A 19,537-nucleotide genomic window follows, 5' to 3' on the forward strand; every position below is an offset into this window, starting at 1 on the left:
AAATTTTCATATTTACATTTTTAAATTTGAGACACCACAGAATTTCAACACCTGACACGTGCTTGTCCTTTCTAGAAACATCTCCTTATATTTTTCTCCAAACATTTTTCTATCACTTTAATTTCTACAACAGCAAAATTTATATATATAACTTTCTGGGAATAATTTCCCTAAACATATTTTGGTATAACTGTCACACTGACAGACGTTTACAACTCAGTTCAAGAATTTAATTAAAACACTTCCAAACAGTCACATAAGAAAAGATTTTTAGTGTTATGTAACTATTATGATAACAGAGAAGCAGTATCGGACTTCTGATTAGTAGAATAAGCGAGTGATTTACCAAACTTAATAACCCACACCGGAAAAAAGACAAAACTTAATGAGAAAGAAACTATTTTCGGTGTCAGGAAGGCACGGTGAACATATTTTTGGAACTTCATGGAATTTTAATCCTTCCTTAACTGTAACTAACGTGACGTTCCACTTTGAATCAAAACTTGCCAACATGGTTATGAAAGTGTCAAACACCGAGGCTCAGGTAGTTAGACAGGATTCTTGACGAGGAGACCAGACCACATCGAAGTGTTTTCCATGTTGCATTTAAGCCTAGTACGTGGCAAGAATTCGAATACTGACCCAGTGTCCTAAAATATACCAGCATACCAAGTAGAACAGAATTACAAGACCGTTTCTGTGGAATGTCTGATATTGAAAAAAAAAACACTAACGAGATATACGAGGTCCACACAAGATAAGATGTTTGATTTGCTCGAAAATTAAACGTTTATTAAAAGAGTTAAGAATCTGCGTGGTGTCTATACTTACAAATTTTCCAGCAATACGCAGTTTATGTCGTCACAGAGAATATTTTTGTAGCCTGCTATACTGCACAGGCTGTAAGCCTATTTGCATTTCATGTATTTGAAACAGACAAGACTATCTACAAACTATCTGATATTAGCACGCACAGAGACCAAAATAATTTTCTGCAATTCAAATACAGTCAATTAAATATATTACCTTGCTAGGTGGCCTTACTCTACAACTTTACGTCTGGAGTAGAATATAATTTAAATTACTTCTTTGCGATTTCTGGATATTATTGTTAATGTTTCTAATAGGTTCTTTGACTAAACTAGTTTATACTTCCCTTATATTTTAGAGCATATGTGTGTAGTTACAGGGCAATGGTTTCCATTAAAGTCCGAAAATAAACATATTGTTGACATTAAGGCATAATGTTACAAGTTTCATAATTAAAATAATCAACAACAAACATATTAGTCTGTTTACAAAAATGATTTGAACGTTCTTTTATTTCATGAGCACATACGGCATCAAATATAGGGTCTATTCAAAGTAAATGAAGTTTAGATGATAACATTTCATATCAGATATTCATCATATATAAGAGCTATTGTTTGTGCACTTTCTGTAAAGAATGGGTAGAAACATAACTCATTTCAGTATGAGGAATAATAATTATTAGTTTTATCATTACTTTAGAATGAGCAACTGACAGTTAATATTGTCAAACCATTCCGTTTGTCATTAATCCGACAGCTGTCAAGGAAGACATGTGACAGACATGACACGTTTTACAAGTCAGACTGACACACCTTACTCATGAACAGTGGGGCGAGGCTTTCATGCTTCCGACGTGGTTCATATGAGTGCCACGTATTACTGCTAGGCGTTTTATTGTTTTCCAGGCCGATCGCAATGATTGCTCGAACACTGGGATTTGTGTTCGAATCCCACTCGAGGCATCGATTTGTGTCCGCGCTTTTTTATTCCGTGATGGGCGGAGTCCCGTCTAAGCAGTCCTACCAATTCAAAAGGATTAAAAAGTTTGTCAGAAATGTTTCCACAAAACTTTAGGCGCAGCTGTAAAGATAGAGCACACCATTATTATGAGCAGGACCAAAATTCGTGATATTTGACACCTATCAAATCTAATTAGGGCCAATTATATTGGTCTTAATGAGTATGGAACAAAATGGTGAAGTAAGCCTAATTCTTATCATTTATATGTAACCTCCTTTTTCCATAAGAATGCTTCAAGGAGGAATACACATAATTAGGTGTTTTAATACGTTTAAATATGTCTTAATGTTATGTGTGAAATACTTTAATGTGATGGTGAAGATTACCGTCCCGATAATTCGAAATTTTGAGATTTTGTTTCATTGCTGCCAGGCGTAAAAAGCAAGTATTATCGGCCGTTCATGATTAGTTAATTTAGTTTTAACATTTGATTCGTTTAGCTGTCGGGTCTTCGAATAGATTTACATTCGATAATAAGTGAAACACGTTCTAGAATTAAATTAAATGTTTGTTGTAACTGAATCTTAGATTGGCCAAAGTTTAATTTATGCGTATTTGGAAAGATAAAAATCTTATTCAGGGGACATGGATACATAAAGTCTGATACCAAGTCGATGGTTCAATCTCAGCAGGATCTATCTCTACGTATCGTAGTTTTCTTAAAAGACACATTGAAAACTTCATGAAATCAGACTCAAGCATCTAAAAGAAGAAAGGCAGAAAATGAGCAACGTTTATCAATGTGAGAGTTAGATTGTGATTTCTTTAGTTTCATTTCTTGGCCCATACCAACATTTCTGTCACAGTGCGTTTGTCAATGACGTACACTTTCTTTCCGAATGCTTTCTTTGGAATCTCTCTTTGGCATCGATATCCATTTACTGCAGATATAAATGCGCACGTGAAAATAACTGGACACTCCCCTTGACCAATTACAGACATATCGAAAAATCGAAAAGTGTTTTGGTGACAGAACTGCTGCCTTTAAGCGTTCAGACGGGCTAAATATATGCTGATATTATTGTTATAATACTTATTTTGCAGACGATTAGGTATTAATGATAGTTTAAGAGGATAAATTACTTACATGAATTCATAAAATTAATAGTATGCAAATTTGGAATGACAATTTATAAAAAATGTACGAAATGTAATTTTCCTTTTCGTATATCTCCGTCATCAGGGTCCTGACGATGTAGGCAGAACGCACACTTGGATGGTCGGTAAACTTCAACCAGAATACATGGCGGCGTTACATCCCAGAAGTCAGTCCGCTTACAAAGATGAAATGTTTCCCTTTTAAATAACCGACTCTTAAGACACAGGCCTATTAATGACTTAGTTTTTTGAGGATAAAACTGACTAAGAAGGTAGATAAATACAGTGTGTAGCTCCAAATTAGATACTGCTTGGTATGTACCTTTGTGGTTTACGGTAGCTTATCTGTTCCCACCAGCACAGACAGACAAGTGCATCAGGTGTGTGTTTACTGTGCTAGTACCGGCAGTGAGATATGAGCTCGTAACACAATCCTACCTAAATACAGTGCACTACAACATAAACACTAAGATATCAGTACACGGCATATTTTGAGGTAGACAAGGCAAATGAATACAACGTAACACAGTACAAATTCCTTATTTGTCACTTTAATTGCTTCAATCAGGCTCCATAGTTTAATCTGCAAACTTATTTGTTAGTAGGGAACTTAAATTTCAAAAAGAAAAATTGACTGACATGGAAAATGTTCATAAAGCAAGAGCTATATCATGTTTCACTACTGAATGATGTTACAGAACCTTGTGAATAGTGAATAAGCCTTGCTGCGATAGTAAGTTAATAGCATTTTCAAGAAATATCCACAGAGATGACTGTTTACCAAGACGTTGCAAGATGTATTCTGGTAGATATTGATCGATGTTTCAGAGGAGCTTACTGCCTCTATGATCAGGGCGATGAGGGGTATTACGTTCCTCTGAAACACTGATTAGTACCAGACTACACGGTGCAACATTCCTCAGAGAACCTAAAATCTCACCAAAGAGTCATGCAGTTTTTAAAAAATGTCCTTCCATAAAACTCCGATTTGGAGCTTCAATTATGCTTAATAACAATGATAAATGTATGTCATATTTAGAAGTTGAATCACTGTTATTTTTATCTAAATATAGGCTAAATTATAATAAAGTATAAATCTAAAAGCTCATAAGGGTGAGATCAATAAATACAGAAATGTAAGTAAGTGACTTGTTTATCGTGTTTTTCAATGTTAAGTATAGAACACGAGCACCTGAAACTGTATCCATCCGCCACAGTGATGTCGGAGAATGCTGAAATAAAGCCACACTATGGAAATCCTCGTTGCAAATGTGCGTACGTGCTTAACATTCAACATCAGAATTCTAGTTTGTGCATTTTACCCCAACTGCCAACATTTAGTTTCTACTCTTCGCGTGCCTGTACGTGCATTGCTGTATATTTCACGACGTACATACAGGTTCTCCTGAAAGTCTTACAATCACAATTTCCATTAGAAACTATTTCAAGTTCCTATTCATCTCTCATAATGAAGAACAATAAATGTCGATATTTAAGAACTCCCATATTTTATGGAATTACTCCCATTCAGTTTCACAAAATGTGCGTGCATGTGAGTGTGAGTTTGTGTATGTATGTATGTATGTATGTATGTATGTATGTATGTATGTATACATGTATATATATATATATATATATATATATTATAGCAGGATATACATGTCATATGTTGCAGCATCATTCGATTGCCTCAAGTTGTGACTTCGTTCCAGTTTGTGAAAAGCGTTCTGATTAATTCACAAAGACAATTAATATAACTCTCTTCTTCCTTTTCCGGTTTAATAATGTTTGTACATTTTCCGGTACCCTTTACGGGTCCCCAACTATTCAGTTGGCTTAATCTATGGACATTTGGTAGGACTCCTTGGACGAGGGATCGGCCCGTCGCACACAGGACAACACAACACAGAAAAACATCCAAGGCTTGAGTGGGATTCGAACCCACGGTCCCTGTGACCAAGCGGCACAAGACTCACGCCTCAGACCAGGGGACCACTGCGGGCCCCAATTAATATAATTCATATATACCTATTTATGGCGCCTATGATAAAACTAGTTGAAACAAATTTAGTACTCAGAGACAAGATTTTAACCAATAAGAAAGGAAGATAACATATCGAGATTATAAAATTGGGCTATATGGAGGATTATGTTTTATTAGTGGATTATGAAATAACTAGAGCCTGTAATGCCCATTTGAACCAAGTAAAACGTCACAGCACTTTTATCAAGTCGAGGTAAATCTTGAACTGTTTTCAGAAATTGTAATTTTGAATTCTGAAGTGTTGTGTGTAAGAAAGTCAGTGGAAATAAACAACAAGGAAAGTTAAATGGAACATTAAGAACGTTGTTTAATTAGTCTGTACTGCCGTTCAAGCATATTTTCGTTTTATGAGAAGTCTCATCTAATTAGACTAAGAGCACAATTAACAAAGGTTAATTCCTCAACATTTTAACAACACAACGTTGTGATTTTAATGAATTGTAATTATAGGCCTATTATTACCTCGTATAACAAGTTTACTACAACATCTAAATAGACTTATACAGAAAAATGGCAAGAATCTAAAGCAAACTACAACAGCATTTTCCATTATTTTCACAGATTTCAAGACAGCTTTCAAAGCACGTATCTAATATAAATTATTTCTTACACAGGGGCAAACATTTTTTAGTTCGATACTCCATCCAGGCCCACTGTGGGCCAACACAACCTCGTGCACAGTCTATATTAGGAGTAGATCGGCCGGAACGTGAAGCTGTCCATTCACGTTTAACAAGTGATGAGATTAAGAATGCATGAAACTTTGCCTTACTTCCCCGCATGACTTTATGACACTTTTCTAAAGCACAGAACTACTTTAACTTTGGCATATTCTTGCAGGAGAAAAGGGCCCAGTCAGAGCGGTAAGGACGACGGTAGAAGCGTCCTTCTACCGCAATTCGCCCGCCTTCGTGGCAGTGTAAACACTGCCTGTAGGATGAGTTCACGGTTCATGCACAAAACTGGCCCCAGGCTTGCATCATCATGCATTCCAGTCCATCCGAACCACTGAAGGTTCCTTGCTACCTCAAGTTCTCTGTTTACTGGGGTAGGCAGTTTATACGTCACAGAGCGACCAACATGAAACACGGACTCGGCTGTGCGAAGGATCAGTTACTTGATTCCTGAGAAACACCCTTGCAAAGTACTTAGCCGATTTAATGAAAATCTAACAAACATTCCACAGAACAAAATGTTATATCTGAAAACAAAACGTTAACGAAACAAAACTCGACCTATATCTGGAGTGTTCTCTTCTCTACAGTTGTTCCATCTCTGCAGACGACATTTACGGTTATTGAACATAAATAAAGTAGGATTTTAGGTTTTCACAGCGGGGAGTTTGAAGATAGCTGTCTTCCGGGTTGTTGCACCGTGTAGCCTAGCAGAAGAACCGACGTTTCAGAGGTCCTTTCTGCATCTATCATCAGGGCGAATTTTCAGAACGGGAGAAAGGTAGCTAATAAATTCCTCCAAATTCAGAATAGATTAAGTACTGGGATCGTTTACTGCCATTAACTTCAGAATATTTTGCCTTCCAGTTATTTCGTGTGAGTGTGAATTTTCTTCCGAAACTTTGGTAACCACCTACAAGTCTCAAAGGACCTTCAGATTTCGAGTTCCTGAGTGTTTTTAAGGATTGACGGGTCTTATAAAACAATACAGGTGCATCCTACTTTAAACCTACAGAGTATGGTGATCCACACATTGCTTAGTAATAGGCGAGAAACTCACTTTCACAAAAACTTTATTTACTGTGAGGGATTAAGGAATTCCACAGTGGTTGGACGAGTGGCTGGCTTGACAGAATTAAGCAAAACTTTGGCGCTATTACAAGCTTATCTTCCACCAAAGACTCATTCACCTCTGCCTTGCACGAACGGGAAATTTAACTGAGGTAGTTTTAACGACAGGCATCCTTAATCTGGGTTATGCTACAGTTGAATTCAGGTCTACAAATTAGACATAAATACGAGAGATATTACGGAAACCCGTAAACCTTAGGGCAATAAGAAATTACACTCAGTGATGTAATAACCAAGCCCTCGATGTAGTACTTGACAGGCCGATAATCGCCCAAGTACTCATGCAACCGCAGGCTTTCCAAGGACATCAAATTTTCACTTCGTGTTCACAACAGCCGGCATTATATCAAGTTTACATAAAATACCCGGGTCTGGTAAGACGGCCCTACAAATGGATGAACTGATTAATTAAAGATATAATTACTATGCAGTTTGTCTAAAAAATTTCGTGATAGTGATGCGCTGTACTTACTTACAGAGATGTGCGTAATAAAGTTTTATAGTAAAATACAGGACCTACAAGTATATCTCGAGTCGAGTCAGTCTCCATTCACGCAAAATTCACAATTCAATACGAAAGAAAATTCAAGCCTGTATATATAATAGAACACAGAATTCGAAACCCAACTTGGAAACCATTGATTAATAATTGACTTAAGAAAGTGTGAAAAAAGAAAACCTTTACGCTACCTTACAAAGACTAGATTCCTGGTGTGTGGGTATTTGCAGCAAGGCACAACGTTCAATTTTTATTTCAGCGTGAGAGCAGGCATTCTGTATGCCCTTCTGCTATTCAGATGCTGTAAGCGATATATTTATTCAAGCTCTAAACAAGTGTACACGAAGAGTATTTTATTTTCCCCTTTATGAGCACTCACGAAAACTATTTTTCATTACTCAACACTGAATGGAAACTGATTTTATCTATTGTGCTTTCAACGACAGGTTTCTTCGTTCAAGTTACACGCTGAATAACAATTTCTTTGAAGTACGCATAATTATAGCGGGAACATGTCTGTTTTATGCATTTTAATATATAATCCCTAATCGACAAATAATTTGGAGTTTATCTTAGGTTGTTCGATTTTAAACCCTTGACGTTACAGAAAAAATGCTTATATCATATCTGAAAGATGTTTGGTTTTTTCACGTAATTATTAATTTCCATGTGTAATACTGTGAGAAACGATGCGAAATGCCTGTGAGTTCAAATGACAAATTTTCTCTAATTTTGACAAAATAAATTAAATTTCGAAGTGTCCCATTGCCTGTTGCTGCAATTGGATTATGCTCTACTAATGACGAGAGGATTTAATATATATTTACCAGCAATTATTCCGGCTTAAAAATTATTAAAACATAAAATTTGAAAACTACGAAAAATTCACAGGTTAAAATGTTCGATAAACTGAAATTCTTGCTATTATTGTCCTTTAGGATAACATAAATTCTGTCTCAAAGCCAAGTAACATAAATATAGAACTGTAAAGCATACAAACGAGAAACAAGTCTAGGTCCATTGATATTGCGTACGATACTGCAATTATACCTTCCCATAACTTACCATCTGACTAATTATTTCAGTTTACATTGCGTATTTCTGTCGTACAGAATGTAGGTTACGCGACACTGAACTTTGTACACAGGAAGTACATAATAACGTTGGTGGAGTTTTAGCTTTCGGTTTTAAAACCATAAATTTTAAGCTTAGTGTGAAGATGACACTACTTTATGACTTCCATTTCGCCATCCCGATGTTAACATAAGGTCCAGTAAAATACGTAAATAGTTTACAGAACCTAAGTGTAGAAAAATGCTTTTTGCGTTGCATTACAAAATACTGGACCAAAATATTTTCTTTTAATTTAAACAATTTTTTAACAAAACACTACATTCGCAAGCCTGCACCCTACAACAATAACCGAAGAAATGCGTGTTGCCTAGTTCTTTAAGAAAACAGAGACAGACAGACATGGACAGGCTTATGTGATGTTCTTCGTTTACGACAGAGCGTGAAGAACACCTAATAAATATGATATAAAGTTTATCAACGTACATTTTAATTTACTGAATTTCCGGCATATGTGAAATGACGCACACTTAAGAGCCATGCGCCTTCCGCACAACACAAAATGACAAGACACAATTCCGATAAATACTAAGATAATAAACATTGCAAACCCTTTCTCGAGACAACCGACTTCTGACGTAGTCTACATGTAGAATTACACGTTCAGGGTGTTCAACAGTTTCGACAGTTTCTGAATTAGTGTCAACGGTTCTCGTTTCTAAGAAACAATGAGGCTTATTAAGTAAAATGTTTTGACAATCCCGATTTATTACGAGCAACTTAATTCCTCCTTCTGCGTGATAAGCCTTTCAGTTCTCTAACTAATGTTTCACGTAACTAACGACATTTTATACGATCGGCCTGCAGCTCTGCCAGGCATGTCAATATAAACACTGTTTTATTTGTATGAGAATTTCGACGAGTTTCTTGACACAGAAACTTATTCTTGAAGCATTCTCATCAAGCACACTGCATTAACCTCATCATCTTTGGAATAGAAACGGAGGCATTCCACATTAAAAGAACTCAGATGCTGAGCGAATCCAAAACTGCTTACTGCTTCCTGGGTACATTTCACACTGTATTTTGTATATTTGTTGCATAGAATACAAATAATAACGCAAAATGAGAAGGTAAAGTGTGTCATAATACGTTTACTGACGTATCGGATGTCCTCGCTGCCACCATCATCAGAGTGATCGCACCGTTTAAGGTTAATTTAATAATTATAGTCGCTTGTAAAAATTGAGAAAAATGATCCAGACGTTATTGCTAATTAATTTCAATAAATTTCACAGTTATTAAAATAAATATACCATAATTAAACACAAAGAACGTGATTGTATATTTATGTACTATCTTTAGAGTAAGTATATTTCAGTACTTAGGTACCTTTACATAATTAGACCCATTTACGTTGTCTGTGATATAATTTATATGTTCGAGAACTTTCTTAAATATCCGCATATTTTCAACAAAAATAACCCGAAACAAATAACCTGATAGTATGGATTAGGGCTCTTGTGTTATGTAAATTAGCAAAGTCTACCCAATTCACTGAACATTTACAAATGAGAATAACAGTGAAACTAAATTGTATGAAATCTCTTCGTTTATAAATAAAAACCAAGAATCTTCCTAATGTAGAACTTCACATTTAATACTCTTGTCTTTCGAGAGTGCTGGGACATAATAACAGCTTCTTAATCCGTATAAGATAATGACATAGGCATGGATACACAAGAGCTTGAAACAGAAACTCCGATTCAGTAACGTTAGAGCCTAAGACATATTAAATCTCGGGGGAAGATATTTTCATTTGACAAAAAAGTGTAATTTATTGAGAAACGTCACTTACACCGTTAGATATTTTTCGTTACTGTACTTTAATACACACACATAAGACAACAAAAACACGTAACGTATCCCACCCTAACGTAAACTAAGCAAATACTACTCAACCCAGGCGGTTAAAGTCGGTTAAATTAGGATAGCTTATACGAGACAAGGGAAGAAGGGTCAAGACGGTTGAGCAGAGGACAGAAGAGAACAGAATTGAAGTGAAAGCAACAGAAGAGAATAGGTAAAATGAGAGAAGGGAGAACAGAGAGGAAGAGAGTGGATAAGAAAATAGAGGAGGAGGAAGAAAGAGAGAATAAGAGAAGAGACGAAAAGATTTGAGAAGAGAGTGACAGGGAGAGAAAAAAGGGGGAGGAGGGAGAAAAGAGGGGTAAGAGAAGAGGTGAGAAGAGGAGAGAGAAGACAGATAAAAAGAAGTGAAGGGAGAAATACACAGAAGTCAATTTAGAAATGAAAATGGGACGGAAGAGCGAAGAGAGAAACAGATATGGAACAGAAGATGAGAAGAGAGAAGAAGGGGAGTGGAGATGATAAACGTAGGTACTAGAGGAGAAGATGCATGGAAAGAGTAGAAAAGAAAGAAAGAAAGGTGCTCAGAGGATGAGAAAAGAGAGAGTAAGGGAAGAAAGGAGAACGGAAGACAGTAAAAGAGAGTTGACTATAGAGTAGGTTAGGTTAGATCAGGTTTGGTTAGGATGGGTTAGGTTAAGTTAGGGCGTTTGTCACCAAAGATGAACATGGATAAACGTCTAATCTCGATTTGGAATAGTCTACCTATAATTCAATATTACATGAAAGCTAAGGAAGCTACTGAGTAAAATATTTCGCATGTCATATAATTTTTCGCTTGCTTATTTACGTACATATTTTGTATAGATTTTTTTCTGCCACTTTCGCTTAACTATGTAACTCCAAGTGAAAGAACTTGACGAACAAGCCTAAGAAAATTTCCGAATAACCATTAAATGCTATCAATTAAAACTGTTTTACGAGAATATTATATAAACGCAGAAGTTTAAGAACGAGTTACCTAGCGCAAATCTTGGAATTAACGGCGAAACAATGTTGAAAGTAATAACTTTAATACTATAAAACACTACAACTTTACCTATTATTTTGTATGGGTATGAAACTGATTCTGTACATTAACGGAATAACACATATTAAGGGTGTTTGAGAATAGAAGACTGCGGTGAATGTTAGTATCTATGACGGATGAGGTAACAGGAAGATGGAGAGACTTACGTAATAAGGAGTTTCATAATTTTTTACTTTAAACCAAATATTATTATGATGATCAAATTAAGTAGGATGATATAGGCGGAGACGAGAGATACATATGAAATTTTGTCTCTAAACAGGCACCTGGAACTTTGTGCGCGAATATTGAATAACAAGAAGCTTGCTTCCGCACGAAATATTAGTGTATGTTTACAATTACAAACCTGGCGAGTGTACAAAACTTCCGAGATTATACTGGGAAAACTTCACTGAAAGATCAGCCGTGAGAATATGAAATTAGTTTCCAAAGTTTCTTAGTTTGCATATGCCTAAATATCAGGAAATAACATGCATTTCTGAGGATTTCACTGAATTAACTTTCCTCAAAAACACGAATTCTTAAAATTTGATGTATTCAAAACCTGTACGAGTGAAAATTGTAAGTGTAAATAATTGATTAATTTTAATTTTAAAGTTCATGTCGTCCTCATCATATGGACTGAAGCATTTGGAGGAAAAAAAAGAGTCATAGTCACACGAGTCCCAGACCGTGTCTCCTTTGCGTCCTACAGAAGTCGCTTTGTTCCCTTTTTCATTTTGCCTGGTTTTCTGTTTCGTTGACTTTTGCATAATCGAAAAGGTTCCGCCACCAACATGTTTGCGAAACCTTGCATTAGAATAAGAATGTGGACATCGTTTTTGTCTATCTTGCTGGAAATAAAAAATGAAGAATGATCTGTATGTACCCTGAATGTAGAAAGGCTAACCTCTCAAAGTCTAATTTCAGAACTACGTATTTTTCATCTGATTTTTCCGGGACTCAACAACTTTACATTTCATTCCTCCTCACGTGACCACTAACAGCGTGGTAGACAATAGGCCAATGCGAGAATGTTCCGGTACACTGCAGATTCCAGACTGTGTCACTGAAGCAAGATACAATTGCATGTTGCGTGCAAAGGTTTGTACTTACACAGGACCTCAAGAGTGAGCGTGTGTTTCAAGGGCTTCTCATCCTTCTGTAGCATAACAGAGTTGGCTCCCTTGCACGTGAGTACTTCCCCGTTCTCGAATCTGGTTGCCGTAAAGATCAGAAGACTACGGGTTTCATACGTTCCGTCCTCCTGAAACAAACCAGTATTACAATACACATTAGAAAGGCAATCGACCTTTTCCCATGTGAGACCACAATTTTAATGCAACCAGCAACTCCCACACAGCACGCTCGTCATTTCCTGCAGAGACTTAGAATAAACTTTCTTGACGCAGAATTTACTAACCTCGTAAGAGACGAACATAAATTTGTACCGATGGAGGGTGATTACGCAGAAAGAAACAGTTGACAAATGCATTTACAAGTTGAAAACAGAATTAAATACTGAGGGACATTTATTATGTTCACCGTCTTGACAACATTTAAACTGATAGGTGAACCTTACAGATTTGTAGGTTGATAGCCTATCACCTATTTACGAACTGATACCAACTAACCCTATGAATTCTCAACGCGATACCTGACCGCTTGAATACCTAATATGGAACCCGAGATATTGAATTTTTAAACAACGTACCATGCCGTTCCACTGTAATTCACTATTGCAAAGGGTTGTCATTAGACTTGACAATCCGCAGTTAATGCCCACGCGACCACATTAATAAATCCCAAGCCATGCGTGAATACGCTCCAAGTCCCCGTCTTCTGTCGGAGTGTATGTCCGGTTCTGCGACAGGTAGGAGGAGCACACGGACAAGCCGCATTCGACAGGCGGTACTAGAAACGGCTTTCAAATCCCGTTCTCTTGATCCCTGAGTCGGAAAGCTTCCATGTGAAAATAACTCACTTTTTAACATGCAACACATTTTAGTGCGCATTATATCCTCCAAGACAATAGGTGATATTTTACAAGTAATCGAACAAACCCACCGGCAGGCAAACTGACCAACAGGAGCTCTTTCTGCGTTACCAACATAAAAATCCTGTAATAGGATCCTGCTATGAACTACTTTAGTTGCATCTATTCAGTCATAATTTAAGTTATTATGATAAATTTTAATAAAATACAAACTTGGGCCTGTTGTTAATCGAACACCATGCAATACAGACGTAGTCCCGTATTTAACAAAGCACCACACCATGAAGATTTAGAAGGAGCGGAGGTAAAGCTCCACATATACTTAATTTCAGTACTAACTACTAATATTAATATCAAACTAAATTTTGTATACCCGCATCATAGTAAAGCAATCACATCAACAGAATAAGCGTTTACTTAACGGATTGGATACTAAAAATGACTCAATACAAAGTAGCATTCTAGGCTGTAACGTCGCCCTGTGCAAATAAAAGAAGCGCAACTTTGGGGTATCCTATGTAAAGTTCTACAACACTAATTCATATATTCAAGCACTGGATCATTTACTTGTTAAGTAGAACAGGATGGTGGACCTGCAGAATACTCCTAAAATTTTGTTCTGAATATGCATTGGGGTTTACGCCTGGTAAAAGCTATGTATTCAAGCTACCAAATAAATGTCTTTCCAAAACACACGTCTTAAATGAAAAAAGAACACTGTGCAAAACGGAGCTGGCGATACAAATACGTACCTAAGCAACGAAAAACTATCTGGGGTTGAGATTTGAACTCGTGACCTCCCAAAAACGAAGTAAGATTCCGCGGGGCAATGACGCGATCTTCGGTATACGTAACAGGCATACACTGTATGAGATTTGAGATGTTAAGGCTGCGATGGACTTCACCCCTGCAGATGGAGGTAGCACGTTCATCCGAAACGTTGGTACCGACATTCAAGCACATATTGTGCCACAACTATAAACGCCAACAAGAAGGGCATACACTACTTTATATTTAATTTTGTTACGGATTCAAGAAGTGTTTCAAATAAAATTAGGTATATCTTTACCTCAGTTTTAGAAACGTAACAAAGTTCAACTTGAGATTCACGCAGAATACGGTGTTATTGCTGAGCGGTATAGGCCACAATTTAAATCGCCCAACGTTTAATTTTCAAACAGAAAGAAATATTCTACATATTTTCATATTTATACTTACCCTACTGAAGAACTGCATGAAGTCCATTTTTCTACTTTTTTATACAGAACTACATATGCGCATGTCCACAAAATGTTCACAACCAAACAGGTTTAAGTACGTAAATGCACCTCATAAAATGTTTATACGAACGCACACTGGCCAACATAAACCGATATTGCACTTTTAAAGTAATCGTCAAAGGAAGTCGGAGAGACAAGAGTTTCTTTCAGCTTGAGTACCCTTTTTTCACGTTTTGGTATCGGAAATAGTATTTGCTTTTAAGCTTCCTTAAGCCTCTTTCCCTTCATCCTATCAAACTTAATTTCACGAACAAATTTTCGATACAAATGAATGCTCAACGTAAAGTACTTATTTTGCTCAATACATTCTGCCTTCAACATATCACATTCGAAAAGTGACGCTAAGCAGAGAGTTTTTTTTAAACAAATCATCGGTGTTGTAACTCAAAATATAACATTTGCAGAATAATACGCATTGAGATGACGAAGAATAAAATTAATAAGCGGCCTTTACTGAGATCCTAGGTAAAGAACCTTCAAGTTGAAAGAAGTAGTAGTAATTTAGGGCTTTTGAATTCAAAACTACGTTTATCGGAAAATTACTGGCTGTTCGTTGAAGTAAATTTATGAAGTCAGATAGGGAAATTGGTAAAAGAGTTAGTTGTAGAAGCAGCCATTACAAGGCATCAAGTTCGTTTCTCACACGATGGACTGAGTTAAAGCCTCACCATCCAAGTTACATCTAAAAGGGATGGAAGAAAATATGTCATTATCTTATAATGTCGTTCGACGGTGTGATTAAATCATACTACACGTGTCTTACAAGGCTGGCGTACAACCATCCACTAAAAGAATTAAGAGAAAGGCACAAGGAAACACTGTTGTGTATTTTCACTACGCTTTTTCAACTGCTAGGATGTGAAGCAACGAACGACAGTACTACTATGAAAAATAAATTGGAATTAAAGATAAACGGAAACAACGCAACAGATAAAGAAACAAAACGCAATAAAGATCAAAACAATGAAAAATATACAGACTATACAGACCTATAAAGAAGGTAAATGAAACGAAAATAATATAAAGATTTCTGTCTTCTGGGTTCTTGCGCTGTGTAGTCTGGTCGATGTTAACCAACGTTTCAGAGGTCATACTGCCTCCGTCATCAGGGCGATGAAGATTTCTGTATTCTGGGTTGTTGCACTGTGTAGTCTGGTCGATGTTTACAAACGTTTCAGAGGTCATACTGCCTCCGTCATCAGGGCGATGAGTATGAAGATTTCTGTCTTCTGGGTTTTTGCGCTGTGTAGTCTGGTAGACGTTTATCAACGTTTCAGAGGTCATACTGCCTCCATCATCAGGGCGATGAGTATGAAGATGTCTGTCTTCTGGGTTGTTGCGCTGTGTAGTCTGGTCGATGTTTACAAACGTTACAGAGGTCATACTGCCTCCGTCATCAGGGCGATGAAGATTTCTGTCTTCTGGGTTGTTGCGCTGTGTAGTATGGTAGATATTTATCAACGTTTCAGAGGTCATACTGCCTCCGTCATCAGGGCGATGAGTATGAAGATTTCTGTCTTCTGGGTTGTAGCGCTGTGTAGTCTGGTCGATGTTAACCAACGTTTCAGAGGTCATACTGCCTCCGTCATCAGGGCGAAGAGTATGAAGATTTTTGTCTTCTAGGTTGTTGCGCTGTGTAGTCTGGTCGATGTTTACCAACGTTTCAGAGGTCATACTGCCTCCGTCATCAGGGCGATGAGTATGAAGATGTCTGTCTTCTGGGTTGTTGCGCTGTGTAGTCTGGTCGATGTTAACCAACGTTTCAGAGGTCATACTGCCTCCGTCATCAGGGCGATGAGTATGAAGATGTCTGTCTTCTGGGTTGTTGCGCTGTGTAGTCTGGTCGATGTTTACAAACGTTACAGAGGTCATACTGCCTCCGTCATCAGGGCGATGAGTATGAAGATTTCTGTCTTCTGGGTTGTTGCGCTGTATAGTATGGTAGATATTTATCAACGTTTCAGAGGTCATACTGCCTCCGTCATCAGGGCGATGAGTATCAAGATTTCTGTCTTCTGGGTTGTTGCGCTGTGTAGTCTGGTCAATGTTAACCAACGTTTCAGAGGTCATACTGCCTCCGTCATCAGGGCGATGAAGATTTCTGTATTCTGGGTTGTTGCACTGTGTAGTCTGGTCGATGTTTACAAACGTTTCAGAGGTCATACTGCCTCCGTCATCAGGGCGATGAGTATGAAGATTTCTGTCTTCTGGGTTGTTGCGCTGTGTAGTATGGTAGATATTTATCAACGTTTCAGAGGTCATACTGCCTCCGTCATCAGGGCGATGAGTATGAAGATTTCTGTCTTCTGGGTTGTTGCGCTGTGTAGTCTGGTCAATGTTAACCAACGTTTCAGAGGTCATACTGCCTCCGTCATCAGGGCGATGAGTATGAAGATTTCTGTCTTCTGGGTTGTTGCACTGTGTAGTATGGTAGATATTTACCAACGTATCAGAGGTCATACTGCCTCCGTCATCAGGGCGATGAATATAATATAGGAAGGAAAAAATGTAAGAGAAGAAAGAAATTAAGAAAAGAAAAGGAAGTTAAGAGAAGGGGAAGGAGCGTCATAAACTACGCAGTATGTGGTTCTGAGAAACTGGACGAGGAATGTATTACACTTTCGCATAAAGATTGAATTCAGTTTTGTGTTCAGTTATGCCACATTTCCTGTTATAACCAGAATACGAAATCTTCTCGTTTTATCATGACAGAATTGAGATCATTTTAATCGTATTTAAAGATTGCAATCTTCCTCGTCGATGCTTACACTCCGACCCTTCAACCCTCTTCACACTATATAGGAGGTATCTCACATATGATAGCCAAGTACAATGAATAACTATGGAATTCAGTAATAGAGTACAAACTGCATTTCTCTTGCTGAGTTAATACCGGAGCCACATATGAGACGGAACACCGCTGTGCATTATATACAAGTTTTAATTCATATATATATATATATATGGCAACGTTTCTGAATGATGTCAGAAGGGAAAGAATTAAGAAATAAAAAATTATAATAACCGCTACTGAGAAACATTTAAGTCTATTTCCCCAGCAAACTGCCAATCATTCAATCGATTTTAGTACAAGTTTCGTGCCACTATGGACAACTCCAGATCGATTGATTAAGAAATATAACGAACCTTTGAAATGTGTGCAAAATAACGCTATTCAATGTAGAAAATAAAATATTTTGAATAGAAATCGATTTTGGACAAAGATCTTAATTTGTATATAACTTTGACGTAAATTCAAAATCAGTATATGATGGAAGCTGGGAATAGATTTTCTCTTGCGTTTAATAAAAATAAATAATGTATTATTGTAACTAGGAATGTGAATTTTAACTTTACAGCGCTTATGCACAAATACATAAACTGTGTGTTTTCCTGAAAGCAAAAAATGGACGTCGTGAGGATGTTTGAGTTTTTATCATAAATTTCACAAAAGCAAATAATGCCCACGGCAAAGAAATTTAAAGTAGCTGCAGATATTTACGCAAAATACATATACAAGAAATTATGATTACAGAATTTAAATTTCGATTAAAATTGGAATCTGAAACTGTTCTATGTAACCATTGTTTAGTAAAAATTTCGTACAATTTAATGAACTAAATTTCATCAAATGATGTAAAGTCTATGAAACATGAGGAACAAAGCCACTTACTTCAGCGTTTATTTAATTTTTGTTTCTTAATGTATGGGAAAGATTTCAAGAACAATTTTCAGTCAGGAAGTTTATGGTGAAGACGAATTTGTGCTTTGCTTCTAGCGATCGAAGTTGGCCATTTTGTGCTTGTCTCTTTTAATGTTACTGCTTCTGGCAATGGCCCTAAGCCTGCATTGGTAAGTACGTTTGTAAATCTTACCAAAGGTCTCTGTGAACCGAACAGCAATTATATCAGGGCTGGGCTTCGGGCCCTTGGGATTCTTCAGGGAGGGGGGAAACCTCTCCTCCAGCGGCTCCATAAATTGAGGAGAGAGCTTCCCGCGTAATCCTACAGATCCACGTTAAAGGGGGGGGGGACTCTGAAGGGGTGAGAGGCAGGGCCCTTGAGGTGTTCTTGAAGAACACATTATAAAGCTCAGGGAAGATTATGATGCTATATTATCCTATCTGCATGATGAGAAACCCTGCATATTCTATATTCCAACCACACCCCTTGGCTCCACCCCCACATTCTGAAAAGCGAGAAAGTCACAAATAGAACTAAAAAAAGGAAATAGATGTGTTAAGAACATCTACTTATTTTTGCCGCTGAGGGTGCTGATGACTATGAGACGAGAGTAGCAGATTCATGCATTTATTTATTCTGACGTGAAGAGCTTTGTATGAGTACAGATGAATGGTATGCGAGCATGTTACTCTTATTATAAAGTTCTACCCGCTTCATTATATGAGCCGGGATAGTTCAGTCGGTATAGTGATTAGCTACGGGCTGGACGACCGGGGTTCGATCCCCGACGGGGGCAGAGGATTTTTCCTCTAGCCTCTGCGTCCAGACCGGCTCTGGGGCCCCACACAGCCTCCTATCCAATGGGTACCGGGGGGCCTTTCCCGGGGGTAAAGCCGGCAGGGGCGTGATGCTGACCACTCACCCCCATCTAGTGCCGAGGTCAAGGACGGGAGGAGCTATACCTCCACTCACCCCAAACGCGTACATGGCGTGTAGTTGGACAAACTTTACTTTTTATCCGCTTCATTATACACCAATAATTCGTTTTAAGAGGTTTAAAATAATTACTCCTTTTTTCGCTTTAACTTATTTGAAGAATGATAACCCGTTTTCGGAGTGCGTAATAAATTTTCACTACAATCAAACAAACCAAACCGTCAAAATGGTATCGTATTTTCCACGATCCCCCCGCGCCACTCCCACAGAATCGTCCTTACGACACAACACGTAACAATCAGCAAGCTCAACTATGTACTTTAAATGCACGATTTATTATTATTTGCTGTATGA

At 37.5% G+C, this 19,537-nt stretch overlaps 1 protein-coding gene across 23 annotated transcripts in view; it reads right to left on the minus strand.

The window, feature by feature from the left end:
• Nucleotides 1-19,537, minus strand: part of nrm (neuromusculin) — a 590,496-nt gene that overhangs the window by 90,248 nt on the left and 480,711 nt on the right. For all 23 annotated transcript variants that reach the window (XR_015536928.1, XR_015536927.1, XM_087355254.1 and 20 more), the window contains one exon: nt 12,405-12,555. Coding sequence is in view for 21 of the 23 variants with exons in the window: in XM_087355254.1 (XP_087211380.1) it covers nt 12,405-12,555 (151 nt within the window). In the remaining 2 variants the exon portion in view is untranslated. The remainder of the gene's footprint in view (nt 1-12,404; nt 12,556-19,537) is intronic.

Source organism: Zootermopsis nevadensis, unplaced genomic scaffold, assembly GCF_977971745.1.
Source record: "Zootermopsis nevadensis isolate Lab colony 2312 unplaced genomic scaffold, Znev_1.0 Znev_ptg000024l, whole genome shotgun sequence".
In the NCBI taxonomy this organism is placed as follows: Eukaryota; Metazoa; Arthropoda; class Insecta; order Blattodea; family Termopsidae; genus Zootermopsis; species Zootermopsis nevadensis.